The sequence below is a fragment of the Brachycentrus maculatus genome, unplaced genomic scaffold (assembly GCF_059751285.1).
Source record: "Brachycentrus maculatus isolate JH-2025_06_01 unplaced genomic scaffold, ASM5975128v1 h1tg000007l, whole genome shotgun sequence".
NCBI classification, from domain to species: Eukaryota; Metazoa; Arthropoda; class Insecta; order Trichoptera; family Brachycentridae; genus Brachycentrus; species Brachycentrus maculatus.
Genome location: NW_028280762.1, coordinates 347,812 through 373,268, shown reverse-complemented (window position 1 = coordinate 373,268; position 25,457 = coordinate 347,812). Strand labels below are relative to the sequence as shown.

At 31.1% G+C, this 25,457-nt stretch overlaps 1 protein-coding gene across 1 annotated transcript in view; it reads left to right on the top strand.

Moving 5' to 3' along the window:
* LOC148313589 (uncharacterized) overlaps positions 1-23,594 on the top strand; it is an 83,421-nt gene extending 59,827 nt beyond the window's left edge. Inside the window, exons 3-6 of the mRNA XM_088260020.1 lie at positions 13,239-13,353; positions 19,664-19,820; positions 21,447-21,621; positions 22,611-23,594. Coding sequence (XP_088116146.1) covers positions 13,239-13,353; positions 19,664-19,820; positions 21,447-21,621; positions 22,611-23,015 — 852 coding nt within the window. The 3' untranslated portion in view covers positions 23,016-23,594. The remainder of the gene's footprint in view (positions 1-13,238; positions 13,354-19,663; positions 19,821-21,446; positions 21,622-22,610) is intronic.
* The last annotated feature ends 1,863 nt before the right edge of the window (positions 23,595-25,457 follow it).

Here is a 25,457-nt window from a genome sequence, read left to right as displayed (position 1 = left end):
ACCACCAGATGTGAGATTCTGATTGATCTGGTCGTGTCAAGCTTTTTTCCGCCGTCCTCGTTCTGTTCTCCCATTCATATTCGCTACATACGTTCTTAGTCGTTCTATCTCTAAACATTTGCTCAATATGTTCAAACACCTTAAAGAACTTCTCTCAGTCCTTTTAATTATTCCAAGTTCAGCCCTTACATTCCTTTTTAATTCATTAAATGAAAATGAAAATCGTCATACAACGATTTTTCTACACTTTCGTCTGAGAGAATGCATTAACTCTGCTTTCATCCTTCCTTTGCCAATCCCATTTTCCGCTTCCATACATGTGTCGGTACCAGTACTCCGTTTTGAATCATCAGTTTAGCTTACATGGACATTTCAAAGATATTTTTTTAACTAATTAAAAATTGTTTTAAAATCACTTTAAATATTTTATATAATTAAATATATATATATATATATATAACGTGGTAATATTTTTCTTTATAAATTGGGTGTAAATAATATGTAAAGTGGGTGTATAATAATAAAATAAACAATGTGTTGCTTTGTAATTAAAGAAACGACAATAAAAGTTTATTCTTAATTAATCTTTACGATAATTTTTATATCTATCTGATTTTGGGAGTTAATAATATTATATTTTTTCTATCGGATCTCTTTTGTTTAATTCTGTGCGACGCATGCGACATCTGGTGGTAGAACTGTTTTATGTAGGTACTATTTGTAAGTACTTAATAAAATGTACAGGTAGGTACCTAGTTATTTTATTACATCTCCCCCCTCGGGGATGAAAATTCATAGTAAAATTTTCACTCGTCCTCCGGATCATCTTCTTGTAGTGAAGGGACTGGTATAAGTTTAGTGATATGATAAAGTATTTTTTTTTTTCTTTATTGTTTTTTTTTCTTTCTTTCTTTTTTTTTCTTTTTTACGTTCTTTTATTTCTTTCTTTTTTTTGTATTTTTTTTTTCTTCTTGACCCTTTTAAAGTAGACACAGTTTTTTTTCAATCCATTTGTTTTTTTCTTTTGAATTCCTTCATTTTTATTCTGATCTCTTAAAGTATCTTCTAATTTAACCAAATTTACAACTTTTAATTGTTCATTTGCATTTTCCTTCGATTCTAATACTGGATTCCTGCTCATACAATCTGCTTCGAAATTCTTCTTTTCTGGAGTATATTTTATTTTATATTTTGTATAAATTTTTTCCAAATTATTTTTATTTTCACTCTTCAAGCACTGTTTCTGTGTAATTTGTAAATCTTCATTTTTATTATTAATCTTATCATCCTCCTTTGTTTTAAACCAGCACTTTGCTTCAGGGTGATATCGAGTTCCCTTGTTTAAATTTTCACAAATCTTACATGGACTTTTATCTTTAATTTTATCACTAGTTCTTAGATTTCCACGTCTTCTTTGATTATCTTCTAATCGTTTTCTTTGATCATCTTCTAATTTTTCTCTCTCACTCCGAACATATTGTAGTAATTGTTTTAATACATCTAATGTTTCATAATCCATTTCCAATTAACAAAATTGTCGTTTTATAACGTGGTAATATTTTTCTTTATAAATTGGGTGTAAATAATATGTAAAGTGGGTGTATAATAATAAAATAAACAATGTGTTGCTTTGTAATTAAAGAAACGACAATAAAAGTTTATTCTTAATTAATCTTTACGATAATTTTTATATCTATCTGATTTTGGGAGTTAATAATATTATATTTTTTCTATCGGATCTCTTTTGTTTAATTCTGTGCGACGCATGCGACATCTGGTGGTAGAACTGTTTTATGTAGGTACTATTTGTAAGTACTTAATAAAATGTACAGGTAGGTACCTAGTTATTTTATTACATATATTTAATTATATAAAATATAATTATATACATATATATATATGTATATATATATATATATATATATATATATATATACATATATATATATATATATATATATATATATATATATATATATATATATATATATATATATATATATATATATATATATATATATATAATTAAAATTGTTTTAAATAATTAAAATTGTTTTAAAATCACTTTAAATATTTTATTATAACTTAATTATAATGTCTACCGATTTCAAAGCTAACCGCTTCTTTATCAACACTGATTAATACTAAAACACAATCTACTAAACAATTTTCAAAATATTTTGACGGTTAGGGAAAGAAGCTTAGGTAGATCTCAAGTGGCTTTATTTTTTGTGTTGATTGACAGTCACAGTCAAAAGAGATCAGGGATGATGAGTGATTTAAGTCCTTTATTGCACGTGTATAATATATAAAGACCTTTCATTTTATCAAATCGGTAGACATCATAAAAAAGTTATAATAAAAATTTTAAAGTGATATTAAACCAAAGTAAAATTTTAATTATAAAATATAAAATCACAAATTTAGTGTTTCAAATATAAATTATATATTTTTTCATGTTTACAAAAAACGCACCATTTAACTAGTTTAACTGCCAGCGGTTTTATCAAGTTTGAAATACGCAAATGTGTGATTTTCCGAGTAATAAACCTTGTCACCCCATTTCGGTCACGCGTCACTTTTCTTATTTGAATAAAGAAATTAGCGCCCGTTTTTCAGGCCTGAAAACTGAAACAAAATGGCGCTCTTCAACATTAAAAATGAGTGCACGTTTTCATTCTACATCATTACCCTCCCGGCCCTGAAGGTTGAATTTCAGACTTTTGGTAAATATTCCCCTGAAAATAAAACGCAAACAGATTTCTGGACTCATTAAACTGCCGCGGTGCATTCGTTTCAGAAAATTTATCATTCTAGCAAAGTTCTTTATGCGGGGATAAGTAAATATTTGCTATTTCGCTTTAATATTAATCTTTTTCTGAAATTTATTTTATTTTCAGGGTTTTAAGAGACCACGACATTTATATAAATAACCGTTTATTAATTCAAATTAGCTAAGACATGAAAATATGTCGAAATTAATGTAATTAAACGATGTTTCTTATCATTTTTTTGAAAAGGAATAACCCGGAAAGCCTCTCCTTTTAGAGGCTTTTCTACAGGTAGGATAGTAAGGATAGGGAAGGTAAATGTGAAAATTTGTACGTCACAAACACCCAGACCAATCGAAAATAAATCTTTCTTAAATTTATCTTGCACTTGGCTGGAATCAAACACGCGACGCCAGTTTCGGTTTCGATCGTCTAACCAACTTTGCCTGTGTATGTATTTTTTTTTGCCTCAACAGAGGCTTACTACCTTTTTTTAATACAAAGGTAAATTTAGCTTTTTTATTAGCTTTTTTTCTCCTTTTAATATATTAATCTTCTTACAGATTATTTTAAATATGTTAATTTTATATTTTGTAAAAATACATAATTTTAATCTGCCAAGTTAATGAACAAAATATTAGTAGGTTTGTTTGATAATCAAACCCCAATATACATCCCAAACCTGAAATAATTAATGATTTTATAAACCTTATTTCTACAAAACCCTTGTAGACCCAAACCACTTTTTCTACGATTCTCACCCTCCCAGTGCTCGTTTGATACACTTCTATATCAACCACAGTCATTTATTACGACCCTGTCATATGGTAGAACTACCCTTTCTATAAATGCTGTGATCTAAATAGAAAGGGACAAAGTGTATTGAAAAAAAGTTATGGGATGCGGAAAAACCTTCTCAAATGGAAGCCTCAAATTTGAGGTATTTTCCACATAAATTTCTTGCTAACAAAACTAATGTGATCTGTACGTAATTTATATGATTTCTTTCTCGTGTTTCTATGATTAAGTAACAATAGAAGGGGAAATGAGAAGAAAAAAGGGGAGAAAAAGCTATTTGTGCGTTAAGGGTTTTAGATAACTGAATAGCGTGAATAATTGAAGTGTAGTTTTTAGACAGAAAAACAAAGCGCGCTTAAGAAAGACTTCGATCAATTAACTTTTTTTAAATTGAATTTTGTTCATTGTCTTTTTTTTACTATTATTTTATTTAGTTTTATTTCATTACAAATAAATATATTAAAATAATCAACACGCCATTCCACAAAGCTTATGCCGAATCAATAAATTATATTTTTATTTTTAATTGCAACAATAAATCTTGAGAGATAAATTGTCTTCAAGGTGAAAAAAACCTTTACTATTCTCCACTACTCCTATACCGCTCCTTATTTGAGGAAATCTCTTTACAATATATATTTTTGCTAACGAATGATATATTTGCAAAGTTTTTTTTTCGTAGTTTAAAACAATGACAGCTTATCAACAATTAGACACTAATCCACAATAAATATCTATCTGTGTGTGTGTGTGTGTGTGTGTGTGTGTGTGTGTGTGTGTGTGTGTGTGTGTGTGTGTGTGTGTGTGTGTGTGTGTGTGTGTGTGTGTGTGTGTGTGTGTGTGTGTGTGTGTGTGTGTGTGTGTGTGTGTGTGTGTGTGGATAGAAAACTGCATTGTATTACGAAGTGTTATCTTTATCGTAAATTATATTCCTGCACAGCTTACAGATACAGCTTCCTGCACTTCAGACACCAGTCCAGGGCAATAAATAATTAACATGAGAGTGAAAGATCACCAATATTTAATTTGAGCTACCGGGGATTTGAAATCGGGGTCCCTTACACGGTAGCGAGACTCCCTAACCACCACACTACGGAAACAGACTAATAGTTAATTATCAATATTTTCAAAGTATTTTTATAGACTCGCTGTATTCTTTTCTGTTGAAATCTATATAAAAGCTTGTTAACTGAACTTTCTGCCCTAAAGCACCCTTATAGAATCATTACTGCGGAAAGTACCTACTACCGTGCAATTTTTACGTCAATTTAATCTCAAGAACCCGTGAAGCTTGAACATTGAACTTTGCAATATCCGCGGTTGTTACTCCGTGAAAATATTATACAAACCCGTGCCTGTATCGCTGCCTGAAAGCGATTTAAAATCTTCACGGGAATAACGATGAACGTCTCTTTTTTCTTAACTAAAAAAATAACTAACCAGCCGTTACGTCGCTTCCCGCAGGGGTAGGGAAATACAATAGGACCTCACACCAATCTGTCTTCGAAAACAATCTTCGCCTTTTACACATTTATGTATCTCCTCATACGTACCCGCCGATTATTCCAAATCCTGACCTGACCACACTGAACATTTAATATGTAAATCTGATCGTGAATATTTCTACTAAAAGAAAAACTCACTTCATTTGAAATATGTATACAACTTCCAATTATTATATATTAAACAGTGTATAAAGTGATCACTTAAACCACTCAATGCCAGATCGATTGAATTCAATATTTTTCTTAATTCGTATTGAAATATCAATAAAAGTACTTATTATGAATTTTAAAAATATTAATAAAAAACATTCCTTTTACTTTTACTTTTTTTAACATTACTTTTTTATTTCGAGTAAAGCTTAGACTATGATGTTCTCTGCGTTAATCTAACCATTACTTTAAAGAACACGCCAAGTAAATCAAACAAGAACATCAAAACACATCTTTCATTGAAATGTTTTGATGTTTTCAATGTGTTGACATTCATTGTTTTTCCCGGCAATATATTTTTTTTAAACATTATTATTCCATCCCTACATTGACATTGTTCAGATGAACAGTTTTGGATTCAGCCACTGGAAATGATTTCCTTCCATTTGTAACCCCATCTTAACACCCTTGGTTAGCACGTAGAGAGAAAATTTCGTTGGTATTATATTGTGTATTCCAACTGGATTTAATGGAGAACTCGCAGACTTCAAATTCAGAGAGTGAACGACCGAGCTACATGTCGGTCGTGCTTCCGCGCGCAATTTAAAGATATATAATATGTAATAAAATACCTAGGTACCTACCTATACATTTTATTAAGTACTTACAAATAGTACCTACATAAAACAGTTCAACCACCAGATGTCGCATGCGTCGCACTGAATAAAACAAAAGACATCAGATAGAAAAAATATAATATTCTGAACTGTCAGAATCAGATAGATAGATAAAAAAAATATTATAAAGATAAATTAAGAATAAACTTATTATAAACTTTAATTAGAAAGCAACACATTGTTTATTTTATTATTTTACACCCACTTTACATATTATTTACACCCAATTTACGAAGGAAAATATTACCACGTTATATAAATGTATTCAGGAATTAGACTTTTTTGGAATATATTATATATTGAAAAATATTTTTATCATTATTTTAAATACACACTCTTTTCAGTTCAAATCATATATTAATTTTGAATAAAAACTTATTTTTTAACACAAAAACGGTATTTTTAAAATAAAAAAAAATCAATTACAACAAATTATATCTAGGTTTAAAGAAAATTAATTTGCGATTTACTGTATTTTCGTTCAGTATCAGTATTCGTTAAGTCGCAACTTTATTTTCTTTAAATTCAGGTAACATTATACGTAATCGGTTTTTTTCTGAAGGCACCGTATAAAAAATAAGTTTTTCTTTGAAATAATCATACGGTTTTGAAAAGAAAAGAGTTATTGTTAGGTAAGGAGCCTAAAAAATAATAAAATTAAAAATGATAAAACTATTTTTTCTATATACTTTTATTCCAAAAAGGGAAAAATATCCAATATACATTCTTTTAAAAAATAATGTTTAAAGAGACGTGTGACCTCCCCTTAAGAAAAATCGATGTTACGACTCTCCGCGTTTTATTATGTCAGACTCATTTTGCAGAGAACGCATATCGTATTTAATGCACTGTGACCCGTAGGGAATTACAGGCTTGGCGACCTATAATTTAAGTGATTTTTCAACTGAAAATTGTAGAAATATTTCAAATTCCCTTAGTTTTCGAGATATTTCCACTTTTATGAATTTTCCGAAAACCTACCCGTTAAATCAGTTTTTTGAGTGCTACTTCTTCAAATTTTCATATGTTAGGATTCTAATTTATGTTTCACAATAAAATACAAAAATAAATTAATTTAATATTATCTTTTGACATCTCATCAATTATGAAGAAGAATATAGAAGTCTGGGCATTTACGGGGCTGACGACCGTCATAGGCTGGTTTAAGTGATCACTTTACACACGTGTAACATTCACCAATTCTACACATTATTGACAACTACACTACTCAAAATACTCAGATTTTGTGAACAAGTATTTGGACACACTCAAAATGTTGTAAATTAATTTAACAAACATTTTTCACTTTTATTGTGAAACACAAATTAGAATCTTAAAATACAAAAATTTGAAGAAGTGGCACTCATTAAAACTGATCTAAGGGGTAGATTTTCGGAAAATTCATAAAAATGGAAATATCACGAAAACTAAGGCAATTTTTCTGAGGTCATATTTTCATTTTTTGGTGAGCCATAAGCTGTCCTAAAACCTCTTAAAAGGAATACGTTGGATTATGGGTCACCCTGTATATAAATATATGTAGTCGTAATTTGGTTTTTAAAGATCACTTTTCTATCTAGATGTAATTCACCCCATATTTATTCACTACTCTCATTTTGCAGTCGACTAAAATACATAATTTTCCAATATCAGTCCACGCTTGTATAATTTTTTGCCTGATGGGATTTCCTGTTCGTTAAAAACAATTTATTACCTGGGTAATTTCATTTTACGTGATACGGTTTTTCTCATTTCAGACGTAAGAGTTTCTCGGGGTAGGTCCTATATATTTACTGTCGCTATCTCCACAAGAAATATCATGAACACCCTCTCCGTTCAAACATGTTTAATATTGACATGTATGTTATATTGTGGCTATACGAGGTTCTACGTATAAAAAGCTTCATTAAAGATTAAAGCCTACTTTATTACATCCCTTTATTACAAAATTCGTATAACGAGACGAATCTAATAGGATTCCGTCTTAATTTAAGTCGTTCAATTCAGGATTCTTTGATGTTCCCTTCGCTAAAAAGTCGAAAGCACAGATTAATTTTTGAATTTATTATAGAACATTACTTATTACCTTATGCGACATTGATACTGAAATCGAGAATCAATTTTGTAATAAAATCATGTTAATATATTCCAATCTATAAATTATATTCACGGATAGATTTTTTTGGTTTTATTTTATTTCACTTACTTTTTTTCAAACTAAGGTTAAAAAATTTTTAAATGAAGTTTCTTCATACTCTTATATTGATCTTCAAACCCTTATCTGCACCCAATGATGTATAGCGTACTGCATTGTATAGAATTTGGTTGGTTGGAAGATATTTTGGTTGGTTGGAAGATATTGTTTTTTAGCAATAAGCCCGTCATTGTGTTTATTTATTTTCTGTACCTACATAAAGTTTAAATAAATACATAAATTAGAAACAGTGTTATCTTGATCGTTAAAGACACGAAAGAAAAGTGATCAACCTTCCCACATACTTTATATAATTTTACACATTTTTTATAGAAAAAAAACTAAAAAGGCCTTTGTTTGCAAAATTATTACAACTTTATTCTTTTACCTAATTTAATCTCATTGAAGCGCCTTTGAGGTAGTTTTTTTATGAAAAATGACCTATATAAAGTATCCAAAATTATTTTGTCTTCTTGTATTAAAGTTATTTAATAAAATATTTTATACAATTAAAATAATAATAAAAAACGGCACTCCAAGAGACAAGTCAAAAACTCAATATCGAAATAAGCTACTAAAAGAAATAATTTTCTATAAAGGTCTAAATGTATACCCATTCTCCACACATTTTATCCATGTAAATTTTTCACTTTTACCGTTCAGAATTTTCTTCTTATTTTGTTACGTACTTCCTGTTCTTCGTATTTGAATATTCCAAATTATATCCGTTTCCTACTTTATATTTCTGACAATGCTTTGATATATTTTTCAAGAAAGAAAACTCCTAGTTGAATCTAGCAAAAAGTATAAAATATTCATTCTTTATCAAGGTGAAACACACTAGTTTCTTCACCCCATTTTCTTGAAAATATGACTAACAGGAAGCTGAAAAACTCACCACTGAAATACACATAAAACCTTAAGATCTGTCATTGTCTACTTTTAATAGATCACTTTATACACTGTGTAACATTCACCATTCTAGCCGTGGTTGATTGAAACTGAAAAATACATAACTGGAGTATACATAAAATGGCTAACGATAGTCATTGTCTCGTTTCAATTGATCACTTTATACACTGTGTAACATTCACAAATCTACCCATGTTTGATGGAAACTGAAATACACATAACACATACAACATATAAATACACATACGAATAATAACTTCAAATATTTAACTCAAATTCACAACATTTTGGTTAAGTGTGTAAAATAATTCGAGAAGGATCTTGCAAACATTTAAAAATAAAAAGATCTCTGCAACATAAAAATCTTACTCAAATCAACCATAGATACTGCTGCTAACTCACACATGAAGCAACGTCTGAGTTACACCAACCTATGACTGGTATTTTTTTATATAAGTTGCATTTATTATTTCCCTTGCTTATAATGTACAAGGTTTATATTGTAGATTATTAAATGGTTTTTTCATGTTATTTTTTGAAATCTCAACATAGATGAAGAAGTATGGGGAAGTCTGGGAATTTACGGGGCTTACTTCAAATTTTGGGAAGTTCTTTATATATATGATCCAATTTGGAAACAATTTGTACAAGAAACACTAGAATTTTCATCTATTGGTGAGACGATGAAGCTTTTTTATTAAGGAAGAAACTCTTATATTTGTATGTGAGGTCCGAATTCTGGATTATAATCACATACATGAGAAACGCGAGAAAATATGCTTGAATTAGAGACAATCCAGATTTGTGAACAAGTATTTGAACACACTCTAAAAGTTTTTTAGTTTTTTCTAACTTAAAAAAATGTTAAATTTAATCTTTGTTGGGAACAGGAGCGACAATCTAGTGTGGGCCAATCAAGAACTTCTCAGCATTTGCTCATTGCTAAGAAAAAATCACGTTGCACTCCTCAGGAGAAGCCGGACTGATGACTTTCGTCAGCTTCCGTTCCACTAGAAGAGGGTTCGGTATTTTGTGAATGTGAAATCACCAAGATTTCCATTCTCTGATTCATATACATATGTTAAGGTGTCAAAATTTAACATTAACTTTTAAAGTCTTTTAATGTTTATGCTAATATATTTTTTCTCTTCTTATTTCGTTTTTATTTTACAATATACAAAACAAATAGTGAAAAGAAAAAACAATGAACAATAAAACGTAAATGGATTGTGCCAAAAAATCCGAACGTGAAAGTGAAATCAAATTGTTCTTTAAACGACCTCTTTCAGAATGTTGAAGCAAACTTTAACCGGATTACTGAAACACATTGTATGAGAACTTTACTTATAATAGTTGTAAAAGCTATTTTCCAGAAAAATATAAAGTTCTTCTTGGAATAGCGATGGACTAATGGTAGCATAAAGTTCTTTTCAAAAGAATATTTATTATTTTATTTTGTACTTATTTTTATCCTTCGAAAAGAGATTACAAGCACGAAGAAAAAACAGTTGAATTTCCATATACGTTGTTGAACGAATATTGAAAAACACGAATTACGAAATACATGAGTCTATAAAACACATATTTATTCACAATTTTTTTTCCAGGAGTATGGTCGCATATATGCGACCAATACAAAACATTATTTATAACATAATTTATTTCATTTATTTATGTTTAAAATATGATTTTTGTCAAAATTTCCAATGTTGCGAAAAATCATGTTTACTGGTGTATGTTTTTTTTTATTCGAGAAAATATGTTGCTTACAGCATCGACTATGATATTCTTCAAACCCTCATCTGCACCCAATGGCGCATAGGGCACTGCATCATATAAACGCAGTGTTATCTTGATCATGACCACATGGTCCAGGATAATATTGAATAAATATTAACGTGAAAAAATCACTTATATTTATTTATCCCCCTACCCCCCCGGGACCTCCAGTACGGTAGCCAAGCATGCTGACCAGTACACTACGGAGGCTGACAAAAACTACTATGATATAAATTATAAAAAAAATTCACTCACTCCTGCCTTGAACTGCCTACGCTGATTAAAAACTCTACATGCTTATATTCTCATACTAGACTTTCAACTACCAACCGGGAATAAATAAAGCACATTAATCCTCCACTTCCAAATGCATGGAAATGTATGAAATTATTCCATGTTGCATTTGCCCAGAATGCATGTTATTCCAGTCTCCGGCGCTGGGGGTGGGGACGAATTGTTAAGAGGGCAATTTAAAAACTTTAGTGGATGAATCTTTTGAAATGGATACTGCATCTCTGGAGATAAAAGGAATACACAGTAGAAAGCTTCTGTAATGATACGATTTCTTTTTCTGTTGCAATTTCAAAGGAATCACCATTATTTTATATGTTCGATATTCCATTGTGAAGATTTAAAAATAATTGTATTATCTGTATGGAAAACCACAAAAATTCATTGTCTTAATTTTAACATGTAAATTAACTAACTAACTAACTAACCATCACGCCGCTTCCTCGCAGGGGTAGGTAGAGAGAATAGAACTTCACACCACTCTATCTTTGCAAACATTCTTCGCCGCTTCCGCGTTCATGCATCTCCTCATACATACCCGCCGATAGTTTCGACTCCTAACCTGACAACTTTCAAGTATTTGTCATACCTGATTTTTCTCGGTCTCCCTCTGCAATTAACTTGTAAATTAACATTTGCAATGAACTTGTAAATCAACTTTTTATATGTATTATTTACATGTTATTCATCATACACATAACAAAAAATAATAATAATGAGCCTTCACTAAGTTTTCCTGTGCCGAGGGCGCAGTACTTATTTATATATTTGAATGAAAATTTTAAGATAGATATATGAAAGAAAAATGATGTCATCATTTTCAGATCTACCCACCTCTATTATATATTTGTTAATAGCTCTTTTATGATTAGTTTTTTTAATGACTTTATGGGTAACGGAAGCAGGTTGTACAACTTTATTGCATAAAAATCAAAGTTATTTTGACCAAAAGAGGTATGTGTTAAGTTTTGTTTAACGTGTTTCCGTGTGTTAGATCTTGTAGTTCTAGGTACGTTTCCACGAAGTGTGTAAATTGTGATTAGTGTGCTTTGCTGGGAGGTGTTTTCTTGTGTTATGTGAGAGTAATTCTGAAAGGCATATTGGTTCCACTACACTTTCTGTCTGACAGTTTGGATTTATAAACGTATTTATAGTACTTTTGGTGTCTAAATTCTGTAGACAGTTTTCACACAATCACCCTTAACCTGTTGGCATTCATTTTACTTAGCCACCGTTGAAACAGGTTTCGAAACTACCACTAACTAATATTTAAGGTACGACCCACTCACAAATTTACAATTTATATTAAGGCATTGTTAACACTGTGCCGAAAGGTTCCAACATCTGTAAAAATCGGCAGCTGAGACAACAAAATAGTAAACTTTGAAATGTAAATTTTACAAGGAGAGGAAAAAAGTTTTTTTTAAAAAAAGCACGTACCTATTTTATAGGTAATTCGGTTACAAAACGCCATGGGTACCATCCGCCTTTGATAGTACATTTCGAATATATGGTATTTTATTAAAAGAATATTACAAAATGTGTCCTTGGTACGAACTCAGTAAGGACATATTATTGCAAATATACGTATATACAGTGATGCATCGCATAACGTATTTAATTCGCTCCAGGAGCAATTTAGTCATTTAAAAAATCCGTTATGTGAAAAGCGTTTTCCCATAATATGGTATATTTTTAAAAAAACAATTCTGGGAGCGGAACCATAGACTTTTCGCACGTTAGACAAACGCGGATTTGTGTTTACTTATGTACTAAACGTCTTAATTTTATATGTAGTTACGAGATATTTAAGTATATAATTATAATAAACTCATTAATAATCGGTAAGAATCGTTTAGTTTCAAATGTAATAGACAAACAGAAAGTTCGTTGTGCACAGAGTTCGTAGGCAACATTTTGAAATAACTAATTATTTAAATAAATATTAAAAAAATCATTTTTGCAATGTCCATGTTTCCACTCCATACAATGAGGAAAACAAGATATTTCACTTTTTTCGTCAAACCAATCACTGTTGACTTTGCCATTATAGTTCGTCTTCTGTTTTCTGCTACACAAATTCATTTCTAGAAATGTGGTCAATTATTGTGATATAATCCAATGTATGTATTTAATATTTTTTTTTAATTGTCATTTTCAGATCGTTTGCGGTATTGCCGAAGTGGTGATGGGTAGTGTAGCAGCCATCGAGGAACGAGACGAGCTGAACCTCAGTATTGGCGTACCTGCCGGAGCCATGATTGTTCTCGCTGCAGGTAAAAATTGTAAAAAAATACAAATGTAATATAAGAAAATAATTGTGTGTGTATTTTACACTACACACTACAAAAGTGAAACTTGCTTATGCAAAATCTTCATACACGCAGATTTGAGATAGAAAAGTTTATTATCCATATTCAGAAACCCCGTTAATATTTGACCTTCTAATGAAAAGTCCATATCGCTCACTCCTTTCAAGAACGTCATAAATAAAAAAACTTGATTTTTCAGGAGAACGTTTTTAAAGTTTAAAAATATAACACAATGTATTAAAAATGAATATCAAGCCACTTATTGAACCTTTTTCTGAGCAACAGATATTTTTAGGTAAAACCTGAAGGTTTTTTCTCCATTTGAAAAATATTTAGTTAATTTAAAAAAAATAATTAAACAATACCTTTTCTTCAAAATGAAAAAACCACATTTTCTGCCCTGTAGCGGGTAAAATATTAAGTTAAAAATATGCCTCTTTTTCTGGGATATAGTACATTTTTTAGGCATTCTGAAAACATGCATAACTCAAAATTTACGATTTTTGATTTATGACGTTCTTGAAAGGAGTGAGCGATGTGAAGCCGATCCTTTATATTTTACTATCATCAAACGCAGATACTTTGTGGCACATTTTACGAACTTTATAAAATTAAACAACTTTGTTTTAACCATTTTTTTATTATTAGTACACTTTAACCTACTTTTTTTGTTATTTGGAGTTGCTACGCAATGCACAATAACATTTAGGATTTCGTTTTTGGTAAGGGAATGTAATAAATATGAGTATTTTAATATTTTCAATGTTTTGGAATTTAATAAACCCTGATGGTGACAAGGTTCTTGTTAAAACCGGTATTTTATAAAGTTAATGAAATTTCGACTACATTCAAAGAGATCGCATTTCGACTGCATTCGGTCTACTTTCATTATTCTCTTACTAACTCCATGCTTCTTGTCTTACCCTTGATTATCAATTGCAGTGCCTTGTACATTTCTTCTCTGAGCACATGTCCCAAATAGAACACACTCCAAGTTTTAATATTCCATATTAGTTCCCTATTCACTCTGGCTTTTTGGAAGACTCTTACATTGCTCACCGTGTCCGTCTCGGATATCCGACGAATTCTTGGATGCATCTACATCTCATCTTATTAATATCATTTACCTTGCTTTTTCAACATCCAAATCTACAGTCATCTCTTTCAAAAACCATATGCTTTACCATATATACCCAGCCCATTTATCGTAAACTTTCTCTAGCATTTCTCTAGCTATAATCGTTCTCGAAACGTTAGGTATTATAATAACACTTGCAGTAGCTATTAAATGGTTTCCATATTAGTGGAACAAGAAAAAGCTTCTTGTGCGAAGCTTATAAGCTCGTTCAGAGGGGAAATACGGTTGAAGTGTTGGACAATCTGCGCTTTCCGTTTGTTCAGCGCCTATCATAAATCCACTACAAAACTTAAGAGCACTTGGTTAACAAAATAGTACTTAAATGGAATCAAAACATAGATAATTAATTAAGTACCTACTCGAGTGTTATTTGATTAAATGAAGTTTATAAAACTAAGAACAAAATACAAAATATACACTTAATAAAATCAGAATTTTATGATGATCAGAGTCATCGATAAATCGTTAAAATCTCAAAATAAATTAGGTTTTTCACGTTTTGTTAATGGTAATAGACAAAATGGGTATACATTTTATATGAAATTAAAATGAATAATGATATGGGGCCGTCGCGACAGGCCGAAAAAAACGATTTAGAAAAGGATGTTTGCTCTTTTAAGCGCTTTTTGACCACAATAATGGTACCGCAATCTGCTCAAAATAACAGCAATAGCAATACTAAACATTGCAGGTGGAAGATGATGTACCATATACTTGACAGCTGCTGTAACTTTTTTTTGCATTGTTGTTTCAAAAAATTGTAATATTTTCATTGCTGTTCAACAAGCATTGTGAAATTAAACAAAATTATAAATTAAATTAATTTTAATTTGATTTATTTTCTATTCCGTTTGATCAGAGTTCCATAGCAACGTGTAGCCGAGTACTGCAGCTAGTAATAAATAAACACGTTTTTTAAAACATTTTTTATAATTTTAAAAGTATATCTATAAATCAGAGATTGAATAACTCTGTGATCCTTAAAGGATTGTAATATTCCACTTGGAACAAAGAAAATCTGAATATCAAAACGAATAGATAATTTCATGCAAAAAATCCAATTACCATAACAACAGCAGCAAACCTATAGTAGCTGTAAAAACGCTTTAAAATGTTGAATTTACAAAGCATTTTCTGTAAAATAATGAAAATATTTGACAAACGTTTAAAAACTCTCACAATCGGAATAATTCTATTCATGTAATATAAAAATTGTCCGAATTTCATGTTTTGTATTGTACATTCATCGTGTGTGTTTTAGAAATTTAATTTTATACCTATACCATGGATATTTTTTTGAATTTATATTTCACGAAATAATTTTCAGTAACTCGTTGATAACACAATGAAAGTTTTTCGAATACTTTTTTAACAACGTCGGGTCGGAAACGGATCTAGCTGACTAACTGAAGTAACTTCTAATCCCTTTCACTGCCTACACCTGGGCACTTCTAGAGAATTTGGCGGTGGTTTTACAAACTTGTATTTATTTAGATTGGCAGTGACAGGGATATTGAAAGCTTTTAAATGTAAATTCACAGTAAAATCGGGATACAATTTTGTTTCACAATTTCGCAAATTAGTTATATAAAAAAAACGCTTTGCAAGACTAGGTCTGTCAGGAAGCCTAGAATCTTCTGTATCAGATCTATATATATATATATATATATATATATATATATATATATATATATATATATATATATATATATATATATATATAATATATATATATATATATATATATATATATATATATATATATATATATATATATATATATACATATATATATATATATATATATATATATATATATATATATATATATATATATATATATATATATATATATATATATATATATATATATATATATATATATATATATATATATATATATATATATATAAAACAAACATTTAAAATTTGTAGAGAATGGGCGTAAGAACATAAGATAAATTAGTATTCCGATTCATTAAACACAGTTTTTTAACAGTTTAAATTTTCCACGAAATTGGGCAGGCTTTGTAATTTTCATTTAGTGTTGTCGTAGGGTCTTACTTATTTGGAATTACGAGTATTATTGTACCGTGTCGTAGCCGTGAATAATAGCACTACGACATTCTGCGAAATGAGTTTTCTCTCGGCTTTTTTTCTCGTCAAATTTTACAACTCTATAAAGAGAATATTTTGGTAAACAGTGTAATTACAACAAACCGACAGAATGACGTGCGTGTAAACGCATTCTAGGGGTTTTTTCCATTTTATTATCAACTTTATTTCAACAAATGAAATATTATACTCAATATTCTTGATATTTAAAGCATTTACTTTGTGATTACTCATTTTTACTATTATATTCTTTTACAAAGATAATAGTAATATTAACATATAACAAACAACTCACCAAGAATTTTGTCTACCGGTTTCGAGACGTACCCGTCTCTTCGTCAGGACAATCACTACAACAGCATGCAAACAATACTATGATCACACGTGACGAAATAAGTGTGTGAACAGTGCTAGGGTAGTAACGTGTAGTATTGTTTGCATGCTGTTGTAGTATTGTCCTGACGAAGAGACAGTTACTTCTTGAAACCGGTAGACAAATAATCCCCGTAAGTGATTATACACTAATATTACAAAAAAAAATGTAAATGAAACATTCATTTTAATTTCTTATTCTTACTTGCTAAAAACTTTTACTTACTACTTTTACGTAATTATTATACCACAAAGTGACTGCCGAATCATTAATATGTCCAGGGTTAATCGGACTCTTCTTCTAACCGTTATCTGCACCCAGTGGTGCATAGGGCACTGCATCGTATCGACCCGTGATCTTATCTCGATAGTTGATTGTATGAAGGCAAAAGCGCGATACTTTCTTATTCTATCGCTTGGTATCGTTTTGTATGCGTCGCTCTCTTTCGCTCCACTCTCGTGGCGTCGGAATGTATGCCTCTATTTCTTCTTCTCTCTACGATATATCTTTCTTCTCTCTCGTGTAACGAAATATGCCTAATACGTGACGCGTCCTTGAAATTTCATACTCAATTCTCATCTAATTATCGTTCATCGAATCGCGACCTGAGAAGCTTCATTTAAAAAATAATATTACATTTTGAATTATCTCTGAAATTTTATCTCGAGTTTTTCGTATTTTATTTATTTGCAAATAGGTGGCTATCTCTTTTATCACCCTACATACTAACTGCTCGTGTGTAATGTATAAATAACGAGAATTTTATATGGAAAATGCCATTTAAATATGAATAAATTTTTACTGCTTGAATTTATCATGCTTGCTCTAAGTGCCTACAAGGGACTTATGAAAATTTATTATCAATTTCTCGGTATAAAGAAACTGGGTAGATTCTTACTGAATATTCAACAGAAATGAAAGAATCTTTTTATAGAAAGGGAGTAATATGTAAGTTTAGGAATTCACAGGGCTTATGACCTGGCATTGGCTGGCTGAAGTAATTACTTTTTATTAACACTTTGAATGGATATCTCAAAAAAGCTGAAAAAGTCCATTTGAAAAAGGAATATGATAGCCTGGGCATTAATTAATATTGTCCATCAAGTGATCATTTTGTACTATGTGTAACATTTACCTTTCTACCCATGATTGACAACCACATCACTCAAATTTGGGAAGGTTGTATTTATGCTTCAATAAAACGATCAACTGCATGTAACTTCGTTCGTCGGCGACATCTGTGATTGAAATTAGTTACTTTTTTATTTTAAAAAGAAACCTTCATAAAATGTATAGGATTCTGTTTCGAATTATTCATGTACTAGAATACTTACTTCCTAAATCTCATTTCAATCACAATTTTAAATGTGTCAAAAAAACAGTTGCCAAATACTGGATTTGCATCACTTTGGAATATTTATATCAATATTTTTTTTAATAATAATATTTATTATAATCATTTTTTATTGATAATTGGGGTAGTTCCTTAATTTAAATTATTTTAAAAAAAATGGACATCCTGAAAATTTTATTAATTACTTTTTAAATTAGGTTGATTCCCGAGTTTGAATGCAATGAAAATATCCATTACAAAAAAAATGATTTTGAATTGCATTTTATAGTAGTTTAAATATTTTAAAAACTTGATATTATTTGAGAAAGCAGCCCTTAAAGTTTACTTCGACGACAAATTCAAAGTCCACGTAAATTATTTATTGTTGTGACAGTTGTTTCGCTTTAGGATTATGGCCAGAGACCTGCGGTTAGTACCGTACTCTGCCGTAACTCTAATCGTGTTTACAAACGAGGTCTTACCTGAAAATGTATTAGAGGTATTAACTATTAATAATGAATAATAGTTATTATTCAGACCTAAAGATGGAAGTTTAGTTTCCAAATCTAGTTAACTCAAGTGGTATAAAAACAAGTGTTTCCTTAATCATTTTAAAATACAAATTAGTAGACTCAAAAAATCTGTGTTTAATTTAAAATACATAAATTAAAGTAAAGAGCATTTTCATAAACCGAAATTTCCTTTTTTCTCTGATTTTTCGCAAAGCACTCGGTAATCCGAACGACCCACTGCACGATTTAACTAACTAACTAACTAACCATCACCCCGCTTCCCCGCAGGGGTAGGCAGAGAGAATAGAACGCCACACCACTCTGTCTTTGCAAACATTCTTCGCCTCTTCCACGTTCATGCATCTCCTCATACATACCCGCCGATTGTTACGACTCCTAACCTGACCACTTTCAAGTATTTGGCATACCTGATCGTGCCATATTTTTCTCGGTCTTCCTCTGCTCTTTTTTCCACTTACGTTCGCCTCATAAATTTGTTTTACCGTTCTTTCCTCACTCATTCGTTCTGCATGTCCAAACCATCTCAACACACCTTTCTTAGTTTTATCGATAATGCTTATCTCAACTTTGCATTCCTTCCTTATTTCACTATTCGCACATCTATCATACATTGTTTTGTCGCACATTCTTCTGAGAGATCGCATTTCGACTGCATTCAGTCTACTTTCATCCTTCTTTTGCCAACTCCATGTTTCACTTCCATACATTAGAGTTGGAACCAGGATTTACGTTCGGATTAGCGAGCTGGCACTGTATAACGTCCGGTCGTCTGCTTATTGCAGGTTGGAGCGTCCACCGCAGCGTCCACCGGAACGCGGGAGGGCGTCGGGGCGGCGCGTGCTGGTCGCGAGCCCTCTGGCTTATAGCGTGCTCGCTGCAGCTAACCCTGCTTGCCCTGGTCATTAGGACCGCCGTCAATCGGCAGCATCACGGGGAAGAGTGAGTATCTAACAACCAATCAACAAAAAAAAAAATTTTTACTTTCTTATTTTTTCTCATTTGTTTGTTTTGAATATGCTTCTTACCTTATATTTTTCTCATTTATTTCTTTTAACTCTTACCACTCTGTAGGCCAGACATTCTGGCCAGTATGATTCTAGTAGGCAGCTCCGTGGGCCACAATAGATACAGGTATAACTTTAATCACCGATTTCTCTATCACCCAAGTATATTTTACCAAAAAATATTTCAGATAAATACAGTTAATCTTAATTAACATGGTCATACGAATTGCCAGACAGAGTGTCCCAAAATTAGGGAACCAAAATATTTATTTTAATGGTAGAAAAACGTTGCATTTTTTTGATCAGAGCAGCTGATCAGTTATGAGAAAAAATGGTCAGAGTGGAAAGGGTTAAAAATGCTTCTTATGGCTATTTATTATACCTGTATATTGTTTTTTCATGTTTTGCCATGTATTAGTTTTGGTTATTAAAAAATATATTTTTTGCAACATTATTATTTGTGTTCCAGTCTTTTTAACCTTAATCCCATGTCCCAAAATGAGAAATAGAAATTGCTCATCGGGAATATTATATATATGACTTATGTATGTAATATGTTTTGAAAAAAATTAAAATAAATAAAATATTTGCATTTCAGTCTTGTTTATTTTGTTGCTATTGTGACTATGTTTTTTAAAACCTTATTTTTATTTTTACTATATTCCACTCTTTGTTTTTGTTTCATAACGTATTTTATTTACTTTTTTAACCTTATTAACCTTAAAAATGATTAATAAGTAAGTAAAATAAAAATAAAAACTTAGTAAAAAGTATCTTCTAAATAAAAGCTTTTTCAATGCAACATGGCTCTAATGAGCTCCCATGTATACAGAGTAGTGAGATTAATGATATGTCCAGGAGTTCCAAAAATTTAAGTAGTGTGGTTGTCAAGAACTCTTAAGTGGACAAACCCTGATTTGTGAACATAGATTTGGATACTCTCAAAAGATTGTGAATTAATTGAGTTTTCCGCACAGTGAAAAATCAGCTTTCTAGACTAGAATGTGAATACTGGCGTCCTGAGCTGAGATTCAAAGATAACTTAAATTTCATTGATTTTTATTCTCAATATTATTAATACTTAAATCATTTACTTTGTGGTAAGTCATTTTGACTTATTTATTTTTTTACAAAAATGTTATTAATATGTCTAATTCTAGTGCATGTTTAACCTCGGCTCGTAACGCATGTCTGTGTTGAAAACTTTAGTGCATGTTGGTCTTCGGGTCGACCAAAAATCACATGTGTTAGACATTTTGTGTAGTTTTGAGTGTGTAAATGGTGCTATGGTGGTGAAGGGTGGTATTGTTTGCATGCTGTGATAGTGATTGTTCTGACGAAGAGACGAGTACGTCTCGAAACCGGTAGACATAAAAATCTCGGTGAGTGGTTATATACTAATATTAATAACAATTTTGTAAAAAAAAAATTAAGTCATTGATTTTTGTTTTTTCTTTGTATTAATTTTCTTCAGTACGATAAACTTCCTTACAATACTGATACCTCCCTAAGTAGTACTTGGTAACAGGCATCACAGTTTTCTTCTTCTTTCTGATTTTAGCCATACCAGTAACACTTCTCTGGCAGTAGGGGGAGTGCAAGGCATTCTATCCTCGGCTGCACTGTGCGCGTGCGTAGCAGCCGCAAGGGTTCGCTGTCTGTTTGGTAGCGAGCCACCCTTACCTCTGCGGAATACCAACTGTCCGAGATCCACGTCACACACTGCAGTGTCAATGGTAATATTGTGATACATCCTTCTTTCCTCCTTCATCTTTTCCTCCTTCATTCTCCTCCTTTAGATCCTGTGGGTTTGCCTGGGCCGCTGGCTATTCCTCTTGGGATATCGACTGCCCGCTATCTCTTCACCTTTTCGGGGGTCTACGTCCTTCGGGGTTATCTTGAAGGGAGATACGTGGAAGTCTGTCTTACGACATTCTGTTATTGTGCTCATTCCAGCATTATTATATATGGTTAGAGCTTTCAAAGATGAAAATAAGAAGACGTACCAGACAACGTAATAATGTGTCGTGTATGTGTACACACGCACGATATATATATATATATATATATATATATATATATATATATATATATATATATATATATATATATATATATATATATATATATATATATATGTATATATATATATATATATATATATATATATATATATATATATATATATATATATATATATATATATATATATATATATATATATATATATATATATATATATATATATATATATATATATAAATATATATAAATCACATTTAACTACCATACTGGAGCTCTCGGGTCGATTCTCAGAAGGGTTTATAATAAATTAGGGTTTTTTTTTCAATCTAATATTTATTCAATATTAGACTGATACCTGATATTGCATAATAAACTATCTAATAAACCTTGCATCATTGGGTGATTATAAGTGTGAATAGTAGTAATAAATTTATATAAAGAAGATATTGCTTTTTAGCAATAAGCCCGCCAATGTAATTATTTATTTTCTGTTCATGAAGTTTAAATAAATATATACCAGTATCACTTGGAAACTGCTACGTTTGATTCCAATATGCCTTAACATGTTGTTTTTCTTTTTTACGTGTATGTACTTATTGTGTATTCAATTTGTTTCACAGTAGGAAGATACAAATAGGGGAGTGACGCATTTACTGGTCGTTTGCTTATCTCTCAATAGATGTTTATCTCGCTTTTATAGGTCCCGATGACGTCCAACTACACCTACCCAGCCGCACCTAACGACGCCAATAAGTGCCCCGACACCCTGAGCTCGGAAAACGAAATGATGGAAATCACCTTGGGGGAGAGTAAGCACGGCGACGCCGAACCAACCCCCGCTGTAAAAAGGGTCCAACCGCAAGACGGGTTGGTTAAACTCTCCACCTACCAAGACCAGGCCCTTTCTGCAAACATCCGCGACTCTAGTGTCAACAAAAATGGCACATCGCCATTCAAGCAGCGAGCGAGCGAAAAAATTAAGACTGATAAAGATCAAACCATCGAAAAAGTTGCCAACAGCGTCGACTTTAGCAAAAACGTGGATTATATGGATAAGTCCAATGTCAACAATACACATCCTAAAGTTAACAAAATTTTAATGTAAATTAAATATCCCCTATTCAATAGTGTACTTTTTACAGCGCATATTTTTAAATTAGTAATATTTATTTATTAATCTTCTTTTTGTATAAATATATATATAATTGCTCTATTTCACAAACTAAATAAGTAAAATGCGATACGAAATTTTTAAGAGAAAGAAAAAATCTAAACCCATATATGTAGTAAGGAAAATGAGGAATTTGGTCAGTGATGATCGAATACATATTAATATATTAGCATGTCACCTATGTCTTCAAAACATTTTAGAATTTTTACTATGAACCATGGACAGATCTAGTCAGCAACTCGGAGGATTTTAGGAGAGCCAATTGCAGTAGACAACTGCTAAAAGACGTTAAATTCCGTAAAATTTCAAATCTTAGTCACATTCTGCGGGGTAAGAGGTATCTACAGTTTGCTTCAAAGGATACTGATAGGGAAATTTGAGGAGCAGCATGATCCTGGCAGAAGGCAAACATCTTGGCTGAGATGTAAGAGATTGGACCGGGATAATGACATGTGAGGGAGCTGTGAAGATAGAAAAGCCCTTGCCAGAGTGATTGCCAACGTCGAGGTAAAAGGAAGATTAAATATTACGTTGGGTGTTTAGGCATAGTTGTACAAACGTCAAATTTAAAAATGTAAATTTCGTAAACGTAAAACCTTTTTGAAATACAGTGGAACCTTTGGTTACGACATCCCTGAATTACGAACTAAAATCCAACAACAAAAATGACTCTGTGCGAACGGACGATCTCGATGAGATCACAGACTAAGAACGTCATAATAACAGAACTGCGTCATAATATGTACGTGTGAAATGATAGTGATGAAGTAAACACGGAAAGAATTAAGTTCACATAACCAAAGGTTTCACTTTACTTATTGCTAACGTAAAATCGATACCTAAATTTATATTCAATATTGCAGTAACATATATTATTTATTTATATAAATTTATTTAGATAGTAATGTATTAAAAACCGTAAATGCGGAAAAATTATGTATGATAGATGTTCGAATGGTGATATAAAGAAAGAATGCAAGGCTGAGATAAGCATTATCGTTTAAAATTAAGAAAGGTGGGTTGAGATGGTTTGGACATGTGGAACGAGTGAGAACGAACGGTAAAACAAATTTATTAGGCGAATTTAGTTGTAAATAGGAGCAGAGAAGAACCAAGTAAAACTTGGCATGATCAAGTATGTCAAATACTTGATAGCGGTCAAGTCAGGAGTCGAAGTAATCGGCCAGTTTGTATTAGGAGATGCATGAATGTGGAAGAAACGAAAAATATTTGCAAAGACAGAGTAGTGTGGCGTTTTATTCTCTGTGCCTACCCTTGCGGAGATCGGCATGATAATTAGTTAGTTAGTTATAATTTATAATCCACATTATGATCGATTTGATGCCAGGTGTATTTTTTTAATTATTGTTTTAAAATTGCATTATATCAACTCTTTCCCATCAAAACGTAAACGCAAGTTTTTTTTGTACTTAATCTGCGCAAGTAAATATACTCACGATCCGACAAAAAAAACAGGTACTTTTTTGGATGGATTCACCTGACTAGCATTTACGATATTTTACCGAAAATCGGTCGACATGATTGTATGAAATATATTTTTTTGAATTATGGAAAGTACCAAACGCCTGTGGGGTTTTTTTAAGTAGGTACGTGAAAAATGTATTTGGGTAGTTGAGAAAATTCATGGATTATTATTTTTTATACAAATGAGGATTAATTTTGTATCAAAATTGTATAATATTTGCATTTTGATTGTTTGTGTATTTCGGAAAATTAATTTCAACTATTGTCACTATTGTTTTGAAATAAAAAATAAATATTTTAAAAATGATATACTCCCTTTAGAACTTATATAAACCTATATTATTTTAAGCTGTGAATAATCATAATAAATAAATGTAAAAAATCTGATTATAAGGTCCTAAAATCTTTTTTATGTAATAAAATTGCCACAGATTTAAATAACCTTGTTTTATTTCTACTCATTTTTATGAAAACATGAAATATTTGGTTTTATTCATTTTCATAGCTTTGACTAAATATCTTTTCCCACCCCTTTAAGAAGAGAATGGGTTTTGTCATTACCGGCATCATCAGACCAGTTTGATAATGTCGGTCACGACAAAACCCGGTCACTAGTCAAATAAACCTCCCGTTTAACCCACTTTTGGACCTGTAGAGATTGCATGGTATGTATGATGTATTAATTCATACATAATCCTCAAAGTTCGAATATACTACACAAGAACGAACCGTTCTTCGATTCAGTTAAGATCTTGGGCACCATTTTAAAATTGTGTTGTGTGTCTTTCTGGATACTCTCACCTTCATTTTTTTTAATCGCTAGTATACTTTTTCACTCGTGCGTTACTGTCAAAAATTCGGAATCCTTAATAAAATACTGGCAAATACCTA